Genomic DNA, 25,867 nt, shown 5'->3' with positions numbered 1-25,867 from the left:
TTCTTGCCTAAATGTAGAACCTTACTTTTTTCACCATTGAATTTCATTTTGTTAGATAGAGCCCAATGTTCAAGTCCGTCGAAATTCCTCTGTATCTTAAGCCTATCTTCTGGAGTATTGGCTATTCCTGCCAGCTTGGTGCCATCTGCAAATTTGATGAGTTCCTCATTTATCCCCTCATCCAAATCATTGATGAAGATGTTGAAGAGTACTGGGCCTAAAACAGAACCTTGGGGTACTCCACTGCATACTTCCCTCCATCTAGATGCAGTTCCATTGAGGACTACATGTTGAGTGCAATTTGTCAGCCAGTTACGAATCCATCTGGTGGTGATGCTGTCTAACCCATATTTTTTTACTTTATCTAGTAGTAGGTTATGGTCTACTTTATCAAATGCCTTATTGAAGTCCAAGTAAATTATATTGATAGCATTCCTCTGGTCCACTAATTGTGCCACTTTGTCAAAGAATGCAATAAGATTCGTCTGGCATGATCTGTTTTTGACAAACAGACAAACCCATGTTGGCTTTTGGTTATTACTTTGTTGGCATCTAGGTGTTCGCTGATTCGTTGCTTGATTATCTTTTCCAGAATCTTCCCTGGTATTGAGGTCAGGCTGATAGGTCTGAAGTTTCCTGGATCTATTTTTTTTCCTTTTTTTGAAGATGGGAACTACTTCAGCTCTTTTCCAGTCCTCTGGCAGTTCCCCGGTGCTCCAGGATCTCTGAAAGATATAGTTCAGTGGTTCTGAGATCTTGTCTGCCAGTTCCTTCAGAATCTTGGGGTGTAATCCATTCGGTCCTGGTGGTTTGAACTTGTCTAGGGTAGAAAAGGGCTCACTATTTTCTTCCCTATTTCAACTTGTGTTCCTAATCTGATTTTTGTGGTGCTGGTTTTGATAGGATGGACTGTTTTTTCCCTTTGTGTAAAGACAGATGCAAAAAATGAGTTAAGTAGTTCTGCTTTCTCCCTGTTGCTTGTCACCTTCTTAACACTTTCTCCCAGCAATGGACCAATTGTTTCCTTGACTTTTTTCTTGTTTTTAACATGTTGGAAGAAGCTTTTTTTTGTTATTTTTTACTTTTGTCTCAAGCCTTTCTTCTTTGTGAGCCTTAGCTTTCCACGTTTCATGTTTACAGGCTCAGGCTTTTTGTTGATATTCTGCCTTAGTTATGTGCCCCACTTTCCACTTTTTATACTTTCCTTTTTGTCTTTCAATTGAACTTGAAAAAAGTGTTACCCCTCTTCACTTAGACAAATTTAGTCGCTTCTGTAACTTTTTAATTAGAATGAACTGGTCTTCTATAACAATTTTTTTTTATAGTCTGGTACCAGAAATCCAAGAATTGTTTCTTACTGCACTTTAAGTTACAATTTAGGGGTCCTTGGCATTCTCAGTTTTCCCAGAAAGTCTGTGTTGTGAAATTAGGGGTGCCTTCTGATGAAGTGGCTGTTGCACTCTATGTTGTGGATGACACCTTTTTCCTGGGGCTGCTGGATTTTTTGGTTTTCTTAGAATATGTTGGAGGATTTAGTTGGTTTGTGTGCCATGCTAATCTATGTGTTTGTAATAGTCTGTTTGTGTTTCTTAGATGTTTTTGATGTATGACAGTATTATCCTTTTCACAGCTTGAGTTGGTTGTACTCTATCAGGTTGAGTGGTCAAATGGATATCCATTTTGCTGGAGGTATAGATGATATGTTCCCTTTTTCTGATGTTGAGGATGCTGCAATATGTTTATGTTGATCTAAATAGTTTTCTTACATAGCTTCTGTTGTGGGAAGTTGAGTTGTTACTTTGGTAGTGGAACACTTGGTGTAGGTAAGGTGACCAACTTTTTTACAGGAGGACAAATAAATTGGAAAAATATATCGTAAATAAAAGAAATATTTTATTCATTGCAACAATAATACACTAAAATATGATATATGCATAATAAAAACATTTGCAACATTTTATATTGTAATTATGCTTACATGCCTGTTAATTATTATTTAAATGAGTACTTTTCCATTGAATTAATATTTTTTGTCAATGTATCATCTTCTAACAATATATTGGAAATATCTGAACAAGAAATATCCTTCATATTGAATTTTACGGCAAGTGCTGCAGCTAGAGTATCAACATTCAATCTCGATTTCTCACTTGTCGAAAAATCATTGGCAATTGAAAAAAACTCTTTCAACTGCTGCATTAGTTCCAGGGCACCACAACGTAAATTGAACAAGTATAAATAAATGTTCACATGGAATATGTTCATTTTTGAAATGGCTGAAAATATCCACCCATCTTTTATCAATTTCAACATGTTGATTTTCCCATTGTATTAATTTTTCAGAATTTAAATATACATTCAGTCTTCTAATTTCTTCAAAGAGACAATTGTCGTCTATTTTAACGTCTAGCATTTCTTTAGATAAAAATTCAACACAAGATTCAATATCTGTTCAATATACTTGCGATGAAGTAAAAAAAACACCATTAAAAACTGTTTAATAAAATATGTCACATAACGCGCAACAGATTAGCCTTCAAATATCAAAAAGGAGGACATGTAGGAGGACACTTTTCGAGGGAGGACAGAACTTACAAAAGAAGGACTGTCCTCCCTAAAGGAGGACGGTTGGTCACCTTAGTGTAGGTGGCTTTTCCAATAAACTTGTATTTCCAGTTTGCCATTGCTGTCTCTACTGATGGATAACATGTTGTTTTCTTTTTCCCTTGTAAATTTTATACCTTTGAAAATGTTGTTAATGGTTTTGTGTGTGTTCTCCAGTTGGTCCTTTTTTATTATGATGACAAAGGTGTCATCTACAGATGACTATGGATGTGAGTCCTTTACAACATACAGTGTAAAGATTGCAACAGCCACTATGTACCGTGTTTCCCCGAAAATACGACAGGGTCTTATTTTCTTTTTACTTACAAAATATGGCCTTGAGCTTATTATAGGGGAGGGCTTATTGTTTTGGGGGTGCCGGGTGGCTGCTCCCTTGCGAACTGGCTCCCAAAGAGCCAAGCACAGCCTCAGGGGCAAAGCAGCCATGAGGTGACCAAGCTCACGAGCAACTGCCCGGCAACCAATGTTCCCTCTAAGGTGCGCAGCTGCGCGGCCGCGCACGTGGCAAGAAAACACCGCGCAGCATTTTTAAATGCCGTGCAGGGATTTCTATTGCCACAGGCTCCGGAAGCTGGGGAGGTCATTTGCAGGCAGCTAGAACAGGTCGCCCGCAAAGGACTTCCCCGGACTTGCTTTGATGAGCACGGGGCGACTGAGGGTAGTTGTGAAGCCCCAAAGCCCCCACCGCCACCAGAATAACTGCTGCCACCTCCTCCTCCTCTAACAGCACTGTCGGATTTGCCCCCCGGCGCTGCGATTGAGGTGAAGCTGCCAAAGCTCCAGCCGGCATCCCCGTGCGTGGCAGCAGCGCCTCCCCTCCGCTCGGAGCACCTGAGCTCAGCATCGCGTTACCCCTGCCCCCTCCTCCTCCGCCGCCATACTTTTGAGGAGCCATGAGGCTGCGGGAGCCAGTAGGAAGGCGGGGGGGAGCAGGGGGGAAAAAAGCCTCATCTCTCCTCAAAAGCACGGTGGAGGAGGAGGAGGGGGCAGGGGTAACGCGGCGCTGAGCTCAGGTGCAAATGTTGTGGTGCTATTGGAGGAGGAGGAGGTAGCAGCAGTTATTCTGGTGGCAGCTCATCGGCATCTTCAGCAGCAGCCCTGCCCACGATGAAGAAACTAAAGATGGAGCAGATCCACGCAGATGATGTCGCTGCAACATGACTGGAGGAGGAATTCTGGGAGTTGAAGTCCACAAGTCTTAAAGCTGTCAGATTTGAAGACCTTTGCGTTTTTTTTCTAAAGGGTTAGGGGAGCAAGGGTCTTGTAACTTGATAGCTTTAAGACTTGCATGCTGAGTTCCTGAGCCAACATGACTGGAGGAGGAATTCTGGGAGTTGAAGTCCACAAGTCTTAAAGCTGTCAGGTTTGAAGACACCTGGGGTTTTTCCTAAAGGGTTAGGGGTGCAAGGGTCTTGTAACTTGACAGCTTTAAGACTTGCGTGCTTCAAATGCCAGAGTTTCTGAGCCAACATTTTGGTTGCTAAGCAGGAGCGTTGTTAAGTGATACTGATATTATATAACACTTTTAATTAAGCAGGTACCTTGAAGAAACATAACTTTGAGTTTCAAATAATACTGATTTCGTTGTTGTCTTAGGTAACATCTGTGAAAAAAATTCAGGTGCTCAGGCATGAAAATGTGCCACTCAAACACTATACTTTTCTTCTCACATTGAAAAAAAAATTAGAGGGAACATTGCCGTCAACCCTCCTCTCCAGCTGGGCAGAGCACCATTCACTGAACTTGGGGGTATCACTAAGGCGCCAAGCCACGTGGTGCTCTGTCCGCTCCCCAGCTCCCGCGCCTTGGCACATTAGGGATACCCGCTAGGTCAGTGCATGGAGCTCTGCCCGGCTGAAGAAGGGGGTGGCACGAACGCATGTTCCGCCTCCAGCAGGCATGCCTCCTACCCTCAACATGTCCAGGTCCAGCTTTCCCTGCAGCAGCAGCCGCCACCATGCTCTGAGCATAACGTCTTCTCTGGTTCAAAACTCCAAAACCTGGCTGCCGAGTCTTCCAGCAGTGGCCGCTCTAGGAGTGCACTCTACGGTTGTGGGCTGGCTGCTGGAACTCTCTGTAAGAGAGTCTTCTGGACAGAGAGTCTTCCAGCAGCCAGCCCACAACCATAGAGCGCAGTCCTAAAGTGGCCACTGCTGGAAGACTCAGCAGCCAAGTTTTGGAGTTTGGAACCGGAGAAGAAGTTATGCTCAGAGCGCAGTGGGGGCGGAACATACGCTCGTGCACCCCCTTCTCCAGCCAGGCAGAGCTCCATGCACTGACCTAGCGGGTATCCCTAATGTGCCAAGCTGCGAGAGCTGGGGAGCAGGCAGAGCGCCACGTGGCTTGGCGCTTTAGTGATACCCCCTAGGTCAGTGAATGGTGCTGTGCCTGGATGGAGAGAGGGGTTGCCGGGCAGTTGCTTGTGAGCTTGGTCACCTCATGGCTGCTTCACCTCTGAGGCTGTGCCTGGCTCTTCGGGAGCCAGTTTGCAAGGGAGCAGCCACCCGGCAACTCCCCCTTCCGGCCAGGCAGAACGCCACTCCTCAACCTAGCGGTATCCCGAAGGCACCAAGCAATGTGAGCGCCTTTCTCCCCCCGGCTCCTGCGGCTTGGTGCCTTCACAATACCGCTATGTCGGTGAGCAGTGCTCTCCTTGGCTGGAAGGGGGGGTTGTCCAGGGGGTTTATTTTCGGGGATGGGCTTATATTTTTGCCCACATGAAAAATGTGGCAAGGCTTTAGTTTCAGGACAGGTCGTATTTTCGGGGAAACACGGTAGGACAACAGGCAGAAAATTAGCAGAACAGAAGACATGATGAAAACTCTTTAACTTCACATCATATGACAGACATAACCATAGTTTTAAGTGGGGAACTGTGAACATCCCTGTCCAAACCAAGACTAAAAACTAGAGAATTCTTGAAATCCTGGCACTCTAACAAATCAGGCATCAATAGGCACATAGACGTAAACAACATCTATGTACCATTCAAGAAAGCAATCAACAATATCAGTGCTAAAAAACCCTCCTCGTCAGCAATCAACACCCAAAGACTAATACTAACAAATCAAAAAGGAACTGCCAAACAAGCTAATAGTAAAAATCTCAATCAAAGAACCACCAAGATCATTCCCACCAATACCAACAGGACAAGCCACTAGAATACAAAATGAGAACAACTCCACTCCCTACTAGCATTGACTATATTCCCAAATTGGGTAATGACACAACAAAACAACAATCAAGATTAGAAAGCACTAAGCTCTGTGTGTGTGTGTGTGTGTGTGTGTGTGTGTGTGTGTGTGTGTGTGTGTGTATTCATTCTTAACTATTCTTACAATTCCAGGTGGCATAATGATCCCATAGCAGATTTTTCTATTGTTCCCAATTAACATATTGTAATATACCATTTAAAAAACAATAAAACATCATAATTTCTTCTCTAATTTGATTATCAGAAAATAGATAATTTGAGAATAGGATTTAAATATGTTTTTCAAAAAAACAAATGGATGTGTGATTTTTTAAAATAAAATGTGAATAGTGTTTTAAATTACCATATTTTTCAGAGTATGACTCACCTTTTTCCCTCAAAAAAGAGGGTGAAAATCTGGGTGCATCTTATACACTGAACACAGCATTTTTGGCCTACTGAAACCCCGCCCCCTTTGCAAAAATGGATGTGCAGAGGATTTGAGAGGCTTGCAAAGTACTCCTGAGAGCTGGGGAGGGCAAAAAAAGAGCAAACAATGGGCTGTTTTTGCACACACACACCCAGCGGCCAGGGGCATTCTAAGAGCCTCCCAAAGCTCTGCATGTGTGCAGAGGGCTTGGGAGGCCTGCAGAGTGCAAAAACTTTTTCTTTTTAATTTACCTCTTCAGAATCACGGTGCGTCTTATACTCCGGTGTGTCTTGTACCAAAAAATACGGTACTATTTTACATTTTTAAATGTGCTTAAACTAGATTCTTTTTTGGTTTTTTAGGTGAAACTGCTGTTGACTGGCAGTGGATTATCCTGGATGGTCCAGTGGATCCACTTTGGATAGAAAACTTAAATTCTGTGCTAGATGACAGTAGAACATTATGTCTTGCTAACAGTGAAAGAATTTACCTATCATCAGCCTTCAGAGTGATATTTGAAGTGGACAGTGTGTCTGAAGCCAATCCAGCCACAATTAGTAGATGTGCCATGGTTTACGTGGTAGGTTTTATTTAAAAAAGTAATTCTATACTTTCACATAATATTCTATATTTTTCATTTGCCATCTCAAAAACAATAGCACAAAATAATTATATTTGCAAGGAGATGGGTGATTTAATGCTCACTTAATGAATTTCAGATGTAAAATGTGTGCGCTTGACTAGATAAGTATATTCCATAATGAATATTTCATAATACAGTTTCATTATGATTATGTGACTATTCTAGAAATTAGTGAGATCAGACCCAACCAAGATCCCAAGAAGAATGAAGGCATTACAGATTCATTGCCCACCCACTTTCTCTTCTGCTGATTTGCTGTTTGCTACAAATATACTTTTCATTTTAATTTTTTTGGGGGAAGAGAGATTTTTGGCATCGAAATGGATGATCCTAGCAACAACTAGAAACTTTTTCTTTTTTGCTGTTTGCTGTTCTTATTCTGTTCATAATAAAACTCAAGAATAGATCTGAGAATTATCAAAATGACAGATTTGTATGAAAGAGATTTCAAGTTGCCCCAAGAAGATTCATTTAGTCCTTTTTCTTAAAGAAAGTGACTTTCTACTGAGTCCAAACCCATTTTTCTAAGCATTTCTCCATTGCACTAAACCAGGGCTGTCAAACTCAAAGCCCATGGGCTTGATCCGGCCCGCAGAGTGCTTATTTCTGGCCTGCGTGGCCGCCTTTCAGGAAAGCCTCTGGAGCCTGGGGAGGGTGAAAAACAGCCCCAACGGACCAACCGGAAGTTTGGAAACCATCCATTTCTGGCTTCCTTGAGGGCTGGGGGACGCAGTTTTTGTTCAAGCCGTGATTTGTCATAATTGTGATGATTATGGCCTACAGCTCATGAAAACCCCAAATCCACCATCTCAGAAAACTAGAATATTACATGCAATCAATAAAACAAGGATTGTACATAGAACAATATCGGACCTTTTGCATCTCATTTGGAAACTAAGGACCCAGAGCATGGAGGAAGAATGTAGAGGCCAATCAAGCACAGTAATCCCACAGTCATTGAACCAGGTTTTGGTGCTTTTGGCAAAAGTTGCTCTCATCAGAAAAGAGGACTTTGGACCACTGAGCAACAAGACTTTGGACCATTGTGCTTCATTAAGACCAGGGTCAACGCAGCCGTCTACCAGGAGATTTCGGAGCACTTCATGCTTCCTTCCGCAGACGAGCTTTATGGGGTTGCTAATTTCATTTTCCAGCTGCCCACACTGCCAAAAGCACCAAAACCTGATTGAATGACTATGGGATTACTGTGCTTGATTGGCCAGCAAACTCGTCTGACCTGAACCCCATAGAGAATCTATGGGGCATTGCCAAGAGAAAGAAGAGAGACATGAGACTGAACAATGCAGAAGAGCTGAAGACTGCTATTGAAGCATCCTGGTCTTCCATAACACCTCAGCAGTGTCATAGGCTGATAGCTTCCATACCACGCCGCATTGAGGCAGTAATTGCTGCAAAAGGAACCCAAATCAAGTACTGAGTACATATGCATTCTTATTTCAGAGGTCCGATATTGTTCTATGTACAATCCTTGTTTTATTGATTGCATGTAATATTCTAATTTTCTGAGATGGTGGATTTGGGGTTTTCATGAGCTGTACGCCATAATCATCACAATTATGACAAATCACGGCTTGAACTATCTTCCTTTGCATGTAATGAGTCTTATCTCATATATTAGTTTCACCTTTTAAGTTGCATTACTGAAATAAATGAACTTTTGCACGATATTCTAATTTTTCAAGTTTCACCTGTATATGAATTAATATGGTACATGTGTTCCTAGTATGTGTATTACCCTGTTGGATAAAAAATATATGCTATATTTCATATACAAATTATATATATATATGTTTATATATATGTGTGTGTATGTATGTATGTATGTATGTATGTATGTATGTATGTATGTTGTATTTGTGCTGATAAATACACACACACACACACACATATCTCATCATGTATTTTGTTTATTTGCAGGACCCTGCTGATTTGGGATGGGAGCCTTATGTCAAAACATGGCTGCAAGGAATTTCTGAAATAATACCAGAAAATAGTATTGAATATCTTGAAAGTTTGTTTCACTCAAGTATAAAGACAGGGTTAACTTTTCTAAATAAACATAAGAAAATGCAGGCATTTCCTGTACATCAGTTGGGGATAGTAATGAACATTTGCAGAATTATTGGTTCATTTATTCATGTAATAAAACTTAATCAAGAATCACAAGATAGTAAGTAAACTTTAACAAATGTTTATGGCATGATTCTGTATATACTAAGTACCTTGAAATATGTTTGGCTTTGAACTCTTAGAATTCTCAGTAAAGGAGATGATAACTGGGGAAATGCTTGATGTCCACACATCTTAGGAGTGTCTTCCAAGCAGGGGAAGAATGACTCAGAAACCATATTTGATAATTTAAATAAGAATAGTTGTCCCATTAGAAAAATCCACTGACCATAATCAATGTTAATGTAAGTTAACTTTAAATTTTTATTTTTGAAGGTTAAAATACAAAACTTCAAAAAATGTTTTTATAAAAACAAAGAAAACTAAGAAAACAAGACATTTTAAAAGTGCTTTAAAAAGGATACAAACGCATATATACATATTATTAGTCCTACTTGAATACTGATTATATATGTTGCAACAATAGTTTCACACCTCTTGAGAAATTTTTAAACTTATAATTCTATTTGCAAATTATTGGCCTATCATCTATCTACTATATTAATGACAAAATAGTTAACAGGTAGAACAACAACTATAATAACAACAAAAGATAAGATTAAAATTTCAAAGACGTCTGCTAACAAACTATTATTCTATCTATCTCATAGAAAGTTTACCATGGTTCTTATCTATCCCAAATCATTCTGATAGTTAACTCTGATTTATCCTGGATCAAATATCCTCATTTGCTTCTTAATAACATCTTAATAACATCTTAATAACATAATTGTGGTCTGGCTAAATATAATAAATCCATTCTCCAAAATCGATCTATCTTCCCAAAAGAGTCCAGATGAAATTGTTTTCCAGTTGAATGTAATAAATCCATTCCCTAATCTCCTTTACTCTTTTTAGATGAAATCAGTTTATCACAATGGATAACATTCAGTCCTAAGTTTGTAAAATCCATATTTCTTTCTATCTTCCCTACTGAATCTGCCAGTTTCAAACCAAGTTCCTTTTGAAAATCTGGTGTAACGACTGGGCATTTTTGTAGCCATTATTATTTTGTCAAACTTTTTAAAAACGTTTTCCAAAAACTCTTCAAAGACAGAGATTTAATAGTGTTGAAGTGATATTCCTCAGAGTGAGAAAATAGATAGAGAAACAGGGAGAATTTTTTTTGAATATTTTGATCCAAAATTAAAAGAAAATTAACAAAATAAGTCCCTTTTTTTGCAAATTAATAAAATGCAAAATCTCTTAGTAAGAGATTAACGTCTCATATTAATGTAAATCAAGTCAAAACACTTGCAATACCTAAGAACATGCTGTGACTTCCTTAGGGAGAAACAAGAGTTATTCAAAACAGCAAAATAAATCAAAAGAAAGAGACAACCCCCACCCCCACCCCCGATAAAGTCTAGCAAGGAATAAAATAAATCAGCATTCAACAAGCTTGTTAACTTAAAAATAAAAAGTAAACTTCCAAAAATGTGGGTAATATTAAAATAAACATTATGCCAAAAGGAAAAGATGGATGGATGACTTAAATTTCCAGCAGTCCCCACTAGGAAGTGCAGTCTTCAAGATTGAAACAGCTTTAGCTGTTAGCAGATCATGGGTAGGAGAAAAAAATCTTCCTACCATTCAGCAGAAATTTTGGGAGAGGAGTCCCAATGTAACCGAGCATGAAAGTTTTTGAATGGATAGTTAATATCTCAATCATATTTAATTTTTATAGCATTGCTCAATACAAACTTCCAGAGTAATATTTTTGCCAGCAAACAATGATTATGAGGGGAATCACAAATGTAAATGACACTCAGAAGGAGACCATGAGGAAAAAAAGATTGGTAACCCCTACTTTACATGGAAGAAGAAATTTTCAGAGTCAACACTTGAAAGGGATAGATAATAAATTATACACACATAACACATATTAAAATTTATTCATTAACTTTCTTTAAATATAATTTAAAGAATTCTTTAAATATGAAGGAAGGTGGAATTTCAAGGAGCCCAAGTAGCTAAAGTAATAGAGGAGGAAACAGGAAGTTTTCCTTTTGTGAATGTTATTCCAATCACCTTAAGACTGAAACCAATTTAATCAACTTGCTCACATTTATGCATCCTTGCTTTGGTTAAAGTAACTTGGAGATGGGATTCTACAGGATTTCCAACAAAAAGCAGAAAATGTTACTTATATTTTGTTACTATTCTCCTATATGTTTTATGTTACATGTTTCTTTAATATCTAATTCAAAATGAATTGTGGCAAAAATGGGAAAAAATAATCGTACGTTAGGGAGTATTTAACTAAACGGTTAGTGAAATCTATCCTATATAAGCAAATTGCATTGTCTAATGCAACTGAATTAATCCTAATATGTAAGGGAAATCACGTTTGTGTATGTGTGTATATATGTATGTGTATACAAATAATATTGAAACACTTTATACTGAAGATGTATCTACATGACTTAATTTATAAATTATCAATGACATTTTGATGTTTCCCAATGATTACTGTTTGAAGTGGATTAGAATCAAAGTAAAATGTATTCACTGTAATTCACTGTAAAATCACTTAGAGAAGAAAGTATAATTGAAATATAGAACGTATTCAACTATTTCTTGAAAGAGTCAAATATATAATTAGAAATATATAATTAGAAACATTATATTAAAGGTAAGAAAAGACGACAAAGCAGCACAGTGAGTTTTTCCAACCAGAGGGATTCTCCACAATTTTTAAATACATTCAATTCAAGAGTCCCATCAATAATGAAGAAAAGGTAAGCGAATTATGAGAACATAAACACTTATTCACATTCCTGTTGAAATAGGTTCCTGTTGAAATAGGTTAATGGCTCTTAATGGCTCTTCTGGCTCTTCTGAAATAGGTTAATGGCTCCTGTTGAAATAGGTTAATGGCTCAGTATGGTGTATAATAGTGGTCAGCTGTATGCATTCAGAAAGCTTGCAAATATGGGTTCTCTTCCACATTTGCTATCTAGCATCTGATGTTTAAGGAATGCTTCCCATGATTTAGAAGATAGTAATCAACCTTCAGGACTAGGACTCACTGATCCTCCATGAATTTGCTTAGTTTCCTTTTCAACTATTTAAATCATTGACCAATTTGTTTACCAATGTTTTAAATCTCTCTACATCTACTTTTAATGTCTAACACAATATTCTTATACAATGAAAGGGGTAAATCATTCCATGCATGATTTTCTACATCCTATTATCTTTTGCCTTACCTGCCTCCTCACCAACCTAAAAACTCTAAATCCTAAGATAGCCATCCTGAAACAAATCCCGAAGAAAGTTAGAGATAAAAGAAAAAAATATTCGTTTTTAGCGAAGAAATTATACCAGAAAGGGATTTGGTTCAGATGGCTTCTCCCAGAAGGTATGTTGATATTCTGGGAGGACACTAGAGTTAGAATTAACACAACCATGGAGGCGGAGGTCTTCATGGAAAAAAACAAAGTGCTCCTAGATAAAACCGATGACACCACACGGGATACACAAGACACGGGAGGTGCCGGAGCCTTGCTGGAGGGCGGAGAAGAGGCAACACTGAGAAAACTTAGATCACAAAAGTGAATTAGAAAAATAATGCAATTGCTAATATAGAGAAATTTTTTTATTTGATATAAAATAGATTGAAATTATTTGAAGATATAAGGTAAAAATATGCTGTCAAAATATTGCTAAGTAGTGAATACTTAATGTATTAATAAGTGAAAGTTATGAGAATTGGGGGGAGTGCCATTTCCTGCATAATGTAGCTGTCAAAATTTGTAACTTCACCCACTATCCCCTTTCCTGAAATAAAATAAAATTTCAAGCAAAAAAAAACACCTCTAAATCCTATTCATGTATATTCTTAATCAATTGAGATTTTTCCCTTTTTTTTTGCACCCTTTCAGGTATTATTGGTTTTTAAAAACATAATGCTACTCTGTTCATTTCCTGCAAAAAAACAATACCAGTCAACTAACCCAAACCACTTCATTAAAATCATGACAAAATACTAAACTATCATATCCGACCAAATAATAATAACACTACCAATAATTTATTAAACTTCTATTCCATTTGACTCTCAATGACTATGGGTAGCTCATAACAATCTAACAAATTACAATGAAATCAGTAAACCACAAAAGATGGCAAGCCAATAAAGTGTGGAATCTTGTTCTTCTTCACCAACAGCTTATGTAAAAAGCCAGTACATTCATAACTAATAAAATATTCAGGATCTTTAAAAATTAACTTGCAAAAGTATAAATACAGTATCCTTTTTGAGGTTTAGCAACAAGTTTGTATTAAAATAACTACTTTATTCATTAATTTCAGGGGCGGTGAAATATGGTTTTGGGAAAAAGAGCCTAATAAAATGCTCATATTGTTGGAGAAAATTTTCATATTTGCATTTACTTGGGCTGTTGGAGGAATTTTAAAACGAGAGGAAGAACATGAAGGTGAAACTCTCATTGATATAAACACTAGCCAAGATGAACTTGCACATGTAACATCTGACTTCAATTACCTTGTTCGGGAATTATTTGACAAAAAACCACCTACTAGTAAGTTCTAAATTTCTACTGCTTTCACAATATAGTTATTGTATATATTCTAATTGCATTAGTTGAACAAATATTTAAATTAAGGAACAAATAAGTGGAACTGGAAAGGGCGAAATATATAATTTTATATTCCAATGAAGCTGAACTACATAGTTTAGTTTCCAAAATAATGCAGCTGACAAATATATATACTTTTCTATATCCTCATGTATATAGTGACTGTAAATTTTGAATACAGAAGAGATTCCAATTGAATAAGTTAGATGAGAAAGACAAGACATGCAGAACAACGGAAAAGTCGGATGTTTCACATAAGAGGACCTGGGATTCAATTTCTTTTTCTACAAAGATGTTAATAGGGCAGGGGAAAAGCCTTGGAAGTTGCTGCTTGTCAGCAACGCATAGACTAATTTAGTTAAATTAGCATTATTGAAATATGCATACACATATGAGAAATCTACCAATTAGCAACAGAACCATTAATATAAATGTAATTATATTTTTTTAAGAAAATTTTTGAAACATGCTTGTAGAGTTGTGAGTTTACTGTTGTGTCCTTTCTTTATATGCTTTTAGAGTAAAAGAATGTTAATCTGAGGACACTCCCTTTTGCCTTTCTTCCCAGGCACATAGGCACAACAGACATGCTCTTAGATTCTTCTCCTGCTAGATTGTAGCAAGCTAGATGTTAAGCTTTGCCTGTGTGTTTCCTAAATATTAATCTCCTATTTGTTGTAACATTATATAATTATATTGTGTTCTAATACACTTTTGTTAAACCTCACTCATGTCAGACTCCTGCTCTCAGGAATGTTCACATGCACACAGTGAATGTTTCACCCAGGGGTGGGTTACGGCTTCTACTGCCGGTTCACTCAGAGATGGGCTTTTGGTACGTGCACGCATGCGTAGAAGTAAAAAAAAAAAAAAGATAGAACCATTTCTGGCACGTGGCCGGCCGAGTTATTACCTACTTGGCTGAACTGGGCCAAGCAGGTATGAACCCACCTTTGGTTTCACCTCCAAAAATCTGAAGGGGCGCTGTATTTGAGCTTGCTTGGACATAAGTACAGCTCTTAGCAGGATCTAAGATCCAGGTTTATTTGGTCCCCCTGCTTTGAATCTATATACATTCAAGCCAGTGCAAGGAGTGGGTAGGATGGGGTTATATGACAGAAACATACCTGCTATATACTTTATAGAAAATATGCACTATTCACCCATTAATTTTACACTTTACATAATAAAACATGTCTTTCATTTTTTGAACTTTCAGATATTCAGATGCCATCTGGAGATAAAACTGTTTTTGATTATTTTGTGGATTTGCAAACAGGAGAATTTGAACCATGGGGACTTTTAGTTCCTAGCACACAATTTCTTATCCAGAAAGGTGATTATAGTTGTAGCTGCTTCATGTTATTAAATTATTTTGAAAGTCCTGGAAAACATGTAATAAGTTTAGAGTTTAGAAACACACATTTCTGAGAGATTAAGTGAGACACTCAGTGTTTGGAAGGAGAAGAATGCTAATATATTCAGAGATAAATTCAATACTAGATGCCAAAGCCTAATTCTAGAAACTAAAGCATAATACTGTATGATTGAGAATAGTCATCTAAACATACAAGTAAATTTTGAGCCACTAAGAGCTGAAAATGTCATTGTCATCATCTGTAAAAAGAACCTGTGATGAATGTCTTTTCTATTCATAGACAGCCATTATGACTTCAGCAAACATAAGTGCCTCACAAAGATCAATATTATCTAATTCTAACTAGTAAAATTTTACTGGATTTATATAATTTCTCCATCTGGTTCTATTTATCTGTACTTTCAATCATCTCTGCCCCTCTTTTTTCCTGCTTGTTCAGTGACTTGAAGGTTAAAAGGCAATATTAAAATACTTTTTTTTCTGGCAATGTTGAATGACCAACCTAATTGATCTTTCCAACCCCTCATCTATTTTTTCATCTGGCCATAATTTACAATATTTTAACAATATTTGATATTTTGAAGTAATTATTGTAACCTTTTAAACTTCAGAGACATCAGATCTTTCCGATTCTGATAATAACATGTTAGAAAATCAAGAAAAGAAAATGGAGGCCTCTACATTTATTCCCAATATTGATACAATTCGTCACAGCTTCCTAGCAAGTCTTCTTTTATTGTCAAAACATCCAGTACTGATTATAGGTAAATTCATATTTCAATATTGAAAAACAAAATAGACTCTTATCTTTACAAATACTTGCAATTAATTATTGGATTACTCTTGTATAATATTTTCATTCTATTATTTGAAAGCCCAGTCATAAAGATAACTATAGAACTCCTATGCAATTAAGTTAAAATGCCTATGCTGGTTTACTGAAAATTTTAAATAAATCTTAAGTACTGTAAAACATAGTATTTTCCATTGTCTGAGCATAGTTGGAATTTAATTGTTATTTTCAACACACGGAAAGTTAAGATTGCCAAAGAAAAAAAACCTTAGCTAATTTCTATGGCAGAGTTGACATATGGAGTCCAAGAGTTGTAAGCATAGAACGTAGTTATGAGTCATTTAATCCAGTCACTTTAAATTCCATTTATTTACAAGGTATATTTATACTGTCTAGATTTCTTGGGAAACTTTCCTCCTCCCAGTAAGTGACGGGGGCTTGAATTACTCTTCTTGAGCCTATTGATATTGTTAAGAGAATTGTTATATAATTTTCATGCAGAACATAGTTATCAGATTATCAGTTGATTTAGGAGGATAGAATCCTTTTAAAAAAAATATAGTGTATAATATATTATGGAAAAATCAACACAAAAATCTGACTGATAATAATTCTAATTTTTAGATTTAATTTTTAACAATTTAATTATTTCAAATATAATTTCATCATTTTAAAACACTTTAATTATTGTTAATATTAGTTTAAATATTGTAACAACTTTACTTAATTAAAGGGTACCTTGCATAAAGTTTACATGCTATAATGAGCAAACTAATAATTCAACAAGTTGCTGGATCAATTTGCTTACTTTTGGGCCTGTAATAGCATGTCTTCCAATATATACATTATGCAATCTTTGGGGCTACATGATTATAATGAGGTGCTACATGATTATAATGAAGAAAGCCCATTATTGCTTGTGCCTCCTCATGCTGGATTAATTGAAGTTTCCAGGGGGTCTTTAAGGGCAGTTCAATGTGGAGTATATTGCAGTAGACAAACTGTGATGTAACTAGGGCATCAATGACTGTCTGAAGGTCCCAATCTATAAAAGGTCTCAACGGGTACACTGGATGGTACATAATCTTTCTTGGTCCAGCTGAATATCCTCTTCAACCAGGAGCTTCGTCCAGGAAAACCCTCAAACTACATATCGACCTTAAAGGGGAAATTTCTATCTCATGCAAGATAAATGATGGAATATGGCTCAAACACCCACAACTTATATTGCATAATAAATGTACAAAATATAATGCATGCATTTTGATCTTTTGCTTACTTGAAAATACATTATAAATTACAATGTATATATACAATATTAATTTCCCATTAGTAATTCTTGTTAGAATAGTTTTCAATTAAGATAATTTTGCTGTTTCTTTTATTTGAAATTTGTTTTCTTAATTACAAATTATAAATTAATTATAAATCCAGCTGAATGTTTTTATTCATTGGAATTACACATTTTATAACTTCATCTCCTTCATTATAAATATAGAAGCCTGATAGTCTCTTCTATAATTTTTAGGTGATCCTGGCAGTGGAAAGACTACTATGATAGATAATATGCTTGGAAGACTCCAAAAAGAGGGATTAAATATAAGGAAGAAAACAATATTAGGGGAGGTTTTTCACTACAATCAGTCTAAAATGTCAAGGTAACTGCTAGGAAATTTAGAGGGGAATTCAAGCTCTTTCTTGAATATATTGATCTTAAATATTTCAGCAATACCTGACTAGTATGTTAATGGTAAAACAAGTGAGAATATATCTTTTTTTCCCAGTGGCATTTTTTTAATTGAGTCTGGTTGGGATCATAGTAGAGGACTGGAAGACTTTTGAATCCTTTATATCTACATCTCTAGTCTCCAGTTTTTTTCTACTTTTTTGATTTATGACTTTTCTATTCATGGGAGGAGTCACTGGGCTTATATAAAGCTAAATCACAGTCGGCCATTCCTGATGTGACTCGGTGTATTTTCTTTGAATAAATTTGTTAATGTTGATGCCTTATCTATATAAATAAATAAACAATAGTGTAGTAATAATAGTTCAGATTTAATATACTGGAAAATTCTAGAATGTAATAACTCCAACCAAATTTTTGTCTGATGATTTTGTTAGAGAACTAGCAATCTTGTGTTTTCTTAATCTGTGTTTATATTTTACTGTCTAGCTTGATCAGGAACAACAGTATGCTGAAAACAGATCAATTTCGTAGCTCTTGGAAAATAACACATTCTTCAACCAAAGAATTACGTATGTAATTGATTTTAAAGAAAGAAGAAAATGTTTTAGGGATAGATTTTCTTTTTTAAATGAGGATATATTAAATTTTAAAGAAATAAGATCTTTAAATTCCAAATTATGCCTAATGTTAAATACTGAAACCACATCCTTAATGAGAAAAGAATCCACTAAAGAGATTAAGATTGACCAAATGTAAATGAAAATAAAAAATGGTTCCCTAAAATAGCTAGGAATTTTATTCCTCTCACTTTATTTCATTTCTCTATGCACATCTGGATTTTTTAGTACATATAGAGAGCATGTTGGTATCTTTCACTGTCAGCCTAATATACCAATTAATTTATAAGAATTATAAATTGACTCCATAAGGTTTTAAATAGTGTAACTAAGATTAATAACATAATACAGTAATAATATAGAAGAGGAAATTAATTTATGGCATAATCTTTTGAACCTTCTTACAAGTCTTTTAAAGCATTGATATATTAGTTTAGGATACAGCCACCTGAATCAAAGGTGGTTGTTTCCAAGCATGATTCTCAAAGTTGAGAATCTTGAAGAAGATTCATGACTGGCAAGGACTAAGTTTAACTATTAAATTTTTAACCGATTCTATTCTTTTGCTTTGTGCAGAGTACCTTATTTAATAGCTTTTTGAGAAATGACTTTCTCAAAATCTTTCTGCCATTTCAGATTACAAATTTTAATAATCATAGGAAACAATATGTTTCCTATGCATGTTCTGAATACATATATGTTGGTGTAAACCAGTCTTAACATTACTAAGAATTGAGTTCAACCTGTTTTATTTCTTTGGTTTTACAAAAAATAATATCCAAGAGGTATTCTAACAAGGAATTCTATATATGGTAGTTATATCAGCAAAAGTATTACACATTTATTTTAACCAGGAAAATCAAATCAATAGCAGTTAAATTGCCTTAAATGCAATAGTAACGCAGGTGAAGTTTGCTGGCTTGGAATCCCTGTTTTCTACTTGATTCTGATCTTATTGTGATTGTTATTTAGTAACAGCTATAAATTATATTATAGCTAATTTTACCTTCTTATTTTTATGTAAATTTATGATAATAGTAAAATAATTTGGAGTATGAAAAATATTTTAAATTTACAATATTTCATAGTCAAAATGCTTCATTCCAACACTGACATATTTGTGTCACATTTGAACGTACCAGAGGTGTTTCTAGCTTGAAATACCTTGAACAGAAAATATTTTGCATACCCCTAAAATGGTTTAAAATTAGGTAAAATTCTAACAATTCAATTTGTTAAAGTTTCAGCTCTCAGCTCAATAAGAGAGGATTCCTTTGTTGAAGAACCATCTTCAGGGCCTATCATTTGTAAATTACAATTAGGTGCCCGTACAAGTGCAGCTCAAACAAAGAGTTTGATCACCCAGAAATTAATACTGAGAAGTAAAGATGTCATGGGTGCTCCACAATCTAAACAAGTAAGAACTTTAATGAAAGCTTATTTGTAAATCACATATATAATAAGCAGTTTATTCAGTCTTCATTTCAAAGAAAATTGATTTGATCCACAATTAGTCTAAAGCAAGAAGCAGAACATATTAACGTTTAAAAGTTTCAAGAATCTCAGATTCTCGTGGTCTCTAGAGACAGTTTGATGATTACTACTCTTACTGGATAGGAGCCACTAAAACTTTAGAGGAAAAAACAAATTAATTCCACTGCTACCAATTCATTATTCCTTCCTTCCTTCCTTCCTTCCTTCCTTCCTTCCTTCCTTCCTTCCTTCCTTCCTTCCTTCCTTTCTTTCTCTTTCTTTTCTAACTTCCTACCTACCTATCTACCTACCTACCTATCTATTTTTAGCAAATAAAACCCATAGCAAAACAACTCTCAAAGTGCTTTAAGAGCATGCTGCTTAAGTTCAACAATAAAATAGACATTTTTGAGTAATGCAATCCTGACAAAAAAATAATTGAATAAATGAGAGTTTGAGGTATTTTTGAGATGAACGAGTCACATTCTTATTCCCCGACATGGGGGTGGGTGGGAGTGGGGGCTAAAACTATGCAACTGGAATTTGTCAGCAAAATTTAGCAATGCAATTTGGACTCCTTTTAAAGTTATGTTTTGAATATTGCATTGGTAGGAATTGAAGTGGGAGTACTCTGGGAGTAGTATTGCTTCTATTATCAGTTTTAAATTCCTATACTGATTGTCACTAAACTGCAATCGCAATGGTGCTTAAGATCTTACTTCAGTTCCCTTTGCTTTATAGAACTGCCAAAGTCATAAATGTAGGATTAATCATAAAGTTACTTTTTCAGCATAAAGTTACTTTTTCGTCACTGTTGTAACTGAGGATATTTGCTAAATGAGATAGTTGCTAAACAAGAATTACGTTAAAGCCCTGAAAGCCACAAAAATGTATCCAAGGTTTCAAACATCCTCCTTTATTGACAGCATCAGAAAGTTTAGGTTGCAAGAAGTAAGTTGTGTTCTCCAGCCTAGAACAAATTGTCTATCCCTGTGTTATACAGAAAGAAATGAGGAAGAAAACAGGACAAAATAAACAACATCCATCTGACCACCAAAAAACAAATTTTGAGAGAGAGAGAGAGAGAGAGAGAGAGAGAGAGAGAGAGAGAGAGAGAGAGAGAGAGAGAGAGAGAGAGAGAGAGAGAGAGAGAGAGAGAGAGAGAGAGAGAGAGAGAGAGAGAGAGAGAGAGAGAGAGAGAGAGAGAGAGAGAGAGAGAGAGAGAGAGAGAGAGAGAGAGAGAGAGAGAGAGAGAGAGAGAGAGAGAGAGAGAAGGAAATGGATTGCAATTGGACATGTATTTCAAAATTTCTAGGCATCTGCTCAATTATATTACCGGCTGCATCTGGAAAAATGAACAAAAAATGGATTTGCTTAATATGTTCCATTAGTAGTGAAAACTGAAACAGAATACATGCAAACGTATTATGTAGAATAGTCCCACAATCCTAATTCAGATAATAATAAACTCTTTGTTGGAGCCAATTATTAATTCTGTGAGGATTTAGGGTGATTTTCTAAGCAATCTTTTCAATGACTGATTACAATATATACTGTAGAATAGAATAACAGAATTGGAAGGGACCTTGGAGGTCTTCTAGTCCAATGCCTTGATATATATGCATAATGGATCATACTTATTATATGTAAAAACAAAAATACCACAGATAGAAATTAAATGTTTAATGTTTTTGTTAATATACTTCAGATGTGATAAGCATTTGTGGTTTTTATTTTACTTATTTCAAGGCACTACTGTTTATTGATGATCTGAACATGCCAGTCACAGAAGAATATGGATCCAAGCCACCATTAGAATTCATCCGTCAGTTTGTGGAGTTGGGTGGATTTTATGACATTAAATACCTTGAATGGAAAGTATGTTTAATATGGATAACATGTCTTTTGTTATTTTTGATTTTTGTTAAATTAAGATCTTTTCATTAAACATTTGTCATGTAAATAGAGTATTCTGGATCAATTGAAATTCATTCTCATGTTAGGTGGTCTAGATTCTTAGGCACATAGGTTTAGCAGAGAAATTAGGATTTTTAAATTCATTTTTAAAGTATAGGTAATCCTTGAGTTACAAATGTAATGGAGCCTTCTAATTACATTAATAATCCAAGGATTTGTTAATTGGAACTCATTAAATGAACAAGCCTCATCCTCCTCTCCCCAAAACATTTGTTAATCAAATATACGGGTCGTTAAGAGCAGATAGGGTACCTCAGGAGTGGGGAAGACCATGGGAGCCTAGTACAGGGACCAGACCACTGCCTCCAGCCACCAAAGCCTTTCCCCCAACCACATATCTGCCATATCTGTGCATACTTACTGCCTTCTGTGCATGTGCAGTGCTCATGTGCAGTGCTCACGTATGATGTTGGGGAGGGTGGGCGGATCCTCCTGTAGCTTCCACTACTGGTTTGCCCGAACTGGAGATAACTAGCTGAATACCACCTCTGATGTCCCCACCATCTTTGCCTTTGATGGGCTGTACATATTTAGCTCCCTCAACCATTTGTCATATGATTTAACCTCAAAGCTCTTTATCATCTTTGTTGCTTTTCTATACACATTTCCGGGGTCTCAACATTTTTTTTTTGTATTTTGGTGACCAAAGCTGGATGCAGTACTCCAAGTGTGGTTTCACCAGCATGGTGTAAAGTGATGCTATCATTTTTCATTGTCTTGACACTATCACTTTGCCTAGAACTGCATTGGCTTTTTTGGCAGCTGCAGCACACTGCTGGCTTATACTTAAGCGGTGGTCCATTAGGACACCTAGGGTCCCTCTCACAATTACTACTGTTCAGCCAGTTACTGCCTATTCTGTACCTATGCATTTGGTTTTTACTGCCTAAGGGCAGGACTTTACTTTTCTCACTATTGAACTGCACCTTGTTGGAAAGGATAGGACTCAATGCTCAAGTTTTCCAAGATCCTTTTGAATCTTGAGCTTATCTTTTAAAATATTGAAGTATATCAGAGTTTTAAGTAAATTAATTTGTTATGTTCACATATGATTTAGCTCTCAGAATTGCAGACCTTTTAGTTACTTGATTTTTCAATTAAGTTTTTTAAATTATACAGTCATCAGCTATCTTGAGATTCTGAGCTATATTAGTTACATTATGAATTATACTACAGTTATATTACGGATGATTACATATACATTTTTTTGGTTTTGAAGTTGGTTTTTTTTGGGGGGGGGGTTATTCAATAAAAATCTTAATGAACTTAAAGGATTTCTAAGGAGATTTGTACTTTTGTCTATATTTGTGATGTATGAAGTTCTGTACTTACCCTAGGAACAGATTGATTTCTTTTAATTGCATTAGACCTTTTTCATAAGAATGTATAGGTTCATTATCAATCATTCTGAACTGGTAAAACAATATGTTGATTTATAGTATTTTTTTTTAAAAAAATGCTATCTTATGTATTTTTCTAACAGTATATTCAGGACATTGCAACAATTGCATGCTGTACACCTCTAAGTGTAGGAAGTAATGAGATTAGTTCTCGTCTTCTATCCCATTTTTGCATCTTAGTTTTGCCTGCAACTTCCTTACAGTCTTTGCAACGTATTTTCCAGGTAACTATCCCAAAACATTTATTTATTTACTTATATAAAGAGCAAAAAAACCTAATGAAACATAACTGAAAATTATAACAATAGCAATAGCATTTAGACTTACATATCACTCCATACTGCTTTACAGAACTCTCTGAACAGTATACACAGCCAGCATATTGCCGCAAACAATCTGGGTCCTCATTTTACTGGCCTCAGAAGGAAGGAAATCAACCTTGAGCTGGACAGAATTGAACTCCTGGCTATGGGCAGAGTTAGCCTGCAGATACTGCATTCTAACCAGTGAATCACCAGGGCTTTTATAGAAATACCCTTATATAAAAAAGGAATTGAAGATTGAAAAATTGCTGAACACTAGAACGTTGGCTAATGAGGGCACTTAACAATCAATTTAGCAATCTTTTTGGAAGTATGCAGTTACTGTCAGCTAAGAGAAGAAGAATTACCCTTCTCTGAGTAGTTGTGAGAAAGGGTTAGAAAGTACATTGTTAAGTCATCTCACCACAAAATCTAGAAGAGAGCAAAGTTTATCTTCTGGAGTATTGCTGAATTGTCTTCCTAACAACAAAAGTGGCAAATATAATAGGCAAGACTGGAATATTTGCTGCTTGAAATATTGCATTACATTACCTTTTTTTTCAGTATTTCAAGTTCGCTGACAATGTTGTGTTCTTGTGGAAGACAGAGTTCTTCTGCAATTAATGGTTATCAGTTATTATTTGACTGCTGGGCCCTGAAAGATTCTGGATTGAAACAGACACTGATATTCTGCATGTCCTGTATGAAACAGGTTTTTTGGGATGGATAGAATGGGGCTATTCTCCCATACTATGTATTTAGCAAACATTCTCTGCTCATTCCATTTAAAAGTGTTTACTAATTATTTATTTAAAAGATTTATATGGCCATTTTAAGCAACTCTATGTGGTTTACAACACAATAAAACTAATTAACAAAACAATACTAAAACAATAAAATATTGAAGCAAAACCTTGTGCCATAATAATCCCTCTGGGGTGCCCCACAGCAGGCTCAATTGCCCTCCTTCCATATTATCTTCCTATATAAATTTAGCTTACAGATTTCCAAAAGCAAAATAATGAGCAAAAGAGTAGTCGGATGAAATCCAAAGGCAAAGAGCCTATAGCAGTTTTGCCAGCCATTCCAGGTTCAAAGTCACAGTCATGAAATCCAAGAGTCAAGGCACATGACTACACATGGTTGTCAACAGGGGGACTTGGGTTTGCCGCTTTGTTTTAATAGTTGCTTCTTGTTTAGCAGGGTAAAACTCCTTCCTTGCAAGCAGTTTTGCAGCGCGCCTTTGCTATATTCTTTTTGCATTGTTGGAGTTCTTTGTTGTTGCATTGGGATGGAGCAGTAATTCTGCATCTTCATCTTTGGAATACAACAGCAGCTGTGTCTGCTGGTATGTTGGCCAATCCCACCTTCTCTGCCTGCTCGGATGAAAGTCCACCTGGTGACTTTGGAGCAACTGCTCATGATTTGTTACCACACCTGGAGCTGGCTACTTGTCATTGGTTTCCTCCTTTAACTCTGAATCAATCATAACAATTCTATCCAGTGCCTCTATAAAGAATAAGAATTTACTAACTTTCTAAAAAGATAGAAGGGGGTAGGGGCTCTTGAATTGCTGGTAAGAGGATGTTTCACAAGGTAATGGCAGCCACAGAAAAAATATATTTCCAAGGTCTCATTAGATGGCATGATTTCAGGGAGGGGACCTGGAGCATGCTCATCCTATCTGATCTAGTGGGATGGACATGTATCCTTAGGGGGAGGTAGTCCCACAAATAATTAGCTCCTGTATTATGCAGAGCTTAAAAACTAATAACCAGCATCTTGAATTGCATCTGGAAGAAGCTGGGAGCTAGTACAGTTCGTGCAAGAAATATGTAATAAGGACAAACCTATGAACACCCAATACTGTGTGCGGTCCTGCAATCAAGACTAGTTGTAACTTCCAAGTTGTCCTCAAGGGCAGCTCCATATAAAGCACCTACACCTGGGAGGTGACTAAGGTATGAATGACCATTAACAAAGCCTCCTGATCCAGGAAAGACAACAACTGGAGGACAACACAAATCTATACACTCCACCCCTCAGCCACAGTTGCCACTTGCTCACCAAGCATAAGCCATGAAACTAGGAGAACTCTCAAATTGTGCACCTGCCTGGTATGGGGGAGTATAACCATGCTCAAAATGACTAGACCCTGGTATGAAAAGCCCAGTCAAAGTTAGTTCATCCCCATCAAGAGCCTTACAACCTCCAGTTGCTCAGGCAGCCCTGCAACAGCCTCAAATGTCCAGCCAGGGTAGAAATATATAGCTGTGTATCATCAAATACCAGTGATCCCTTATCCCATACCATCAGGTGGCTTCACCAGTGGTTTCATATATATATATATTAAAGAGGAAAAGGGAGAGACCAGTGCCCCGAGGCACCTAACTTTACAGTGACGTAGAACTCTACATCTCCTCACCCATCCTCACCAACTGACCATTGAGAAAGGAGGCGAACCACCACAAACCATGTCTTTCAACTCCCAGAACCAATCCTCAAGGATAGCATGCCAATATCAAAAGCCACTGAGAGATCCAGGACAGTTG

At 36.5% G+C, this 25,867-nt stretch overlaps 1 protein-coding gene across 3 annotated transcripts in view; it reads left to right on the top strand.

Annotated features, from left to right (window-relative positions):
* DNAH14 (dynein axonemal heavy chain 14) overlaps positions 1-25,867 on the top strand; it is a 231,631-nt gene that overhangs the window by 115,555 nt on the left and 90,209 nt on the right. For all 3 annotated transcript variants that reach the window (XM_081942264.1, XM_081942265.1, XM_081942263.1), the window contains exons 37-47: positions 6,611-6,828; positions 8,830-9,082; positions 11,717-11,822; positions 13,399-13,628; positions 14,905-15,021; positions 15,675-15,827; positions 17,385-17,514; positions 18,033-18,115; positions 19,405-19,580; positions 21,386-21,514; positions 23,097-23,237. In XM_081942264.1, the coding sequence (XP_081798390.1) occupies positions 6,611-6,828; positions 8,830-9,082; positions 11,717-11,822; positions 13,399-13,628; positions 14,905-15,021; positions 15,675-15,827; positions 17,385-17,514; positions 18,033-18,115; positions 19,405-19,580; positions 21,386-21,514; positions 23,097-23,237 (1,736 nt within the window). The remainder of the gene's footprint in view (positions 1-6,610; positions 6,829-8,829; positions 9,083-11,716; positions 11,823-13,398; positions 13,629-14,904; positions 15,022-15,674; positions 15,828-17,384; positions 17,515-18,032; positions 18,116-19,404; positions 19,581-21,385; positions 21,515-23,096; positions 23,238-25,867) is intronic.

This window comes from Natrix helvetica (assembly GCF_964273705.1).
Source record: "Natrix helvetica genome assembly, chromosome: 2".
In the NCBI taxonomy this organism is placed as follows: domain Eukaryota; kingdom Metazoa; phylum Chordata; class Lepidosauria; order Squamata; family Natricidae; genus Natrix; species Natrix helvetica.
The sequence above is the reverse complement of the archived record's forward strand: the minus strand, read 5'-3'. Positions and strand labels throughout refer to the sequence as shown.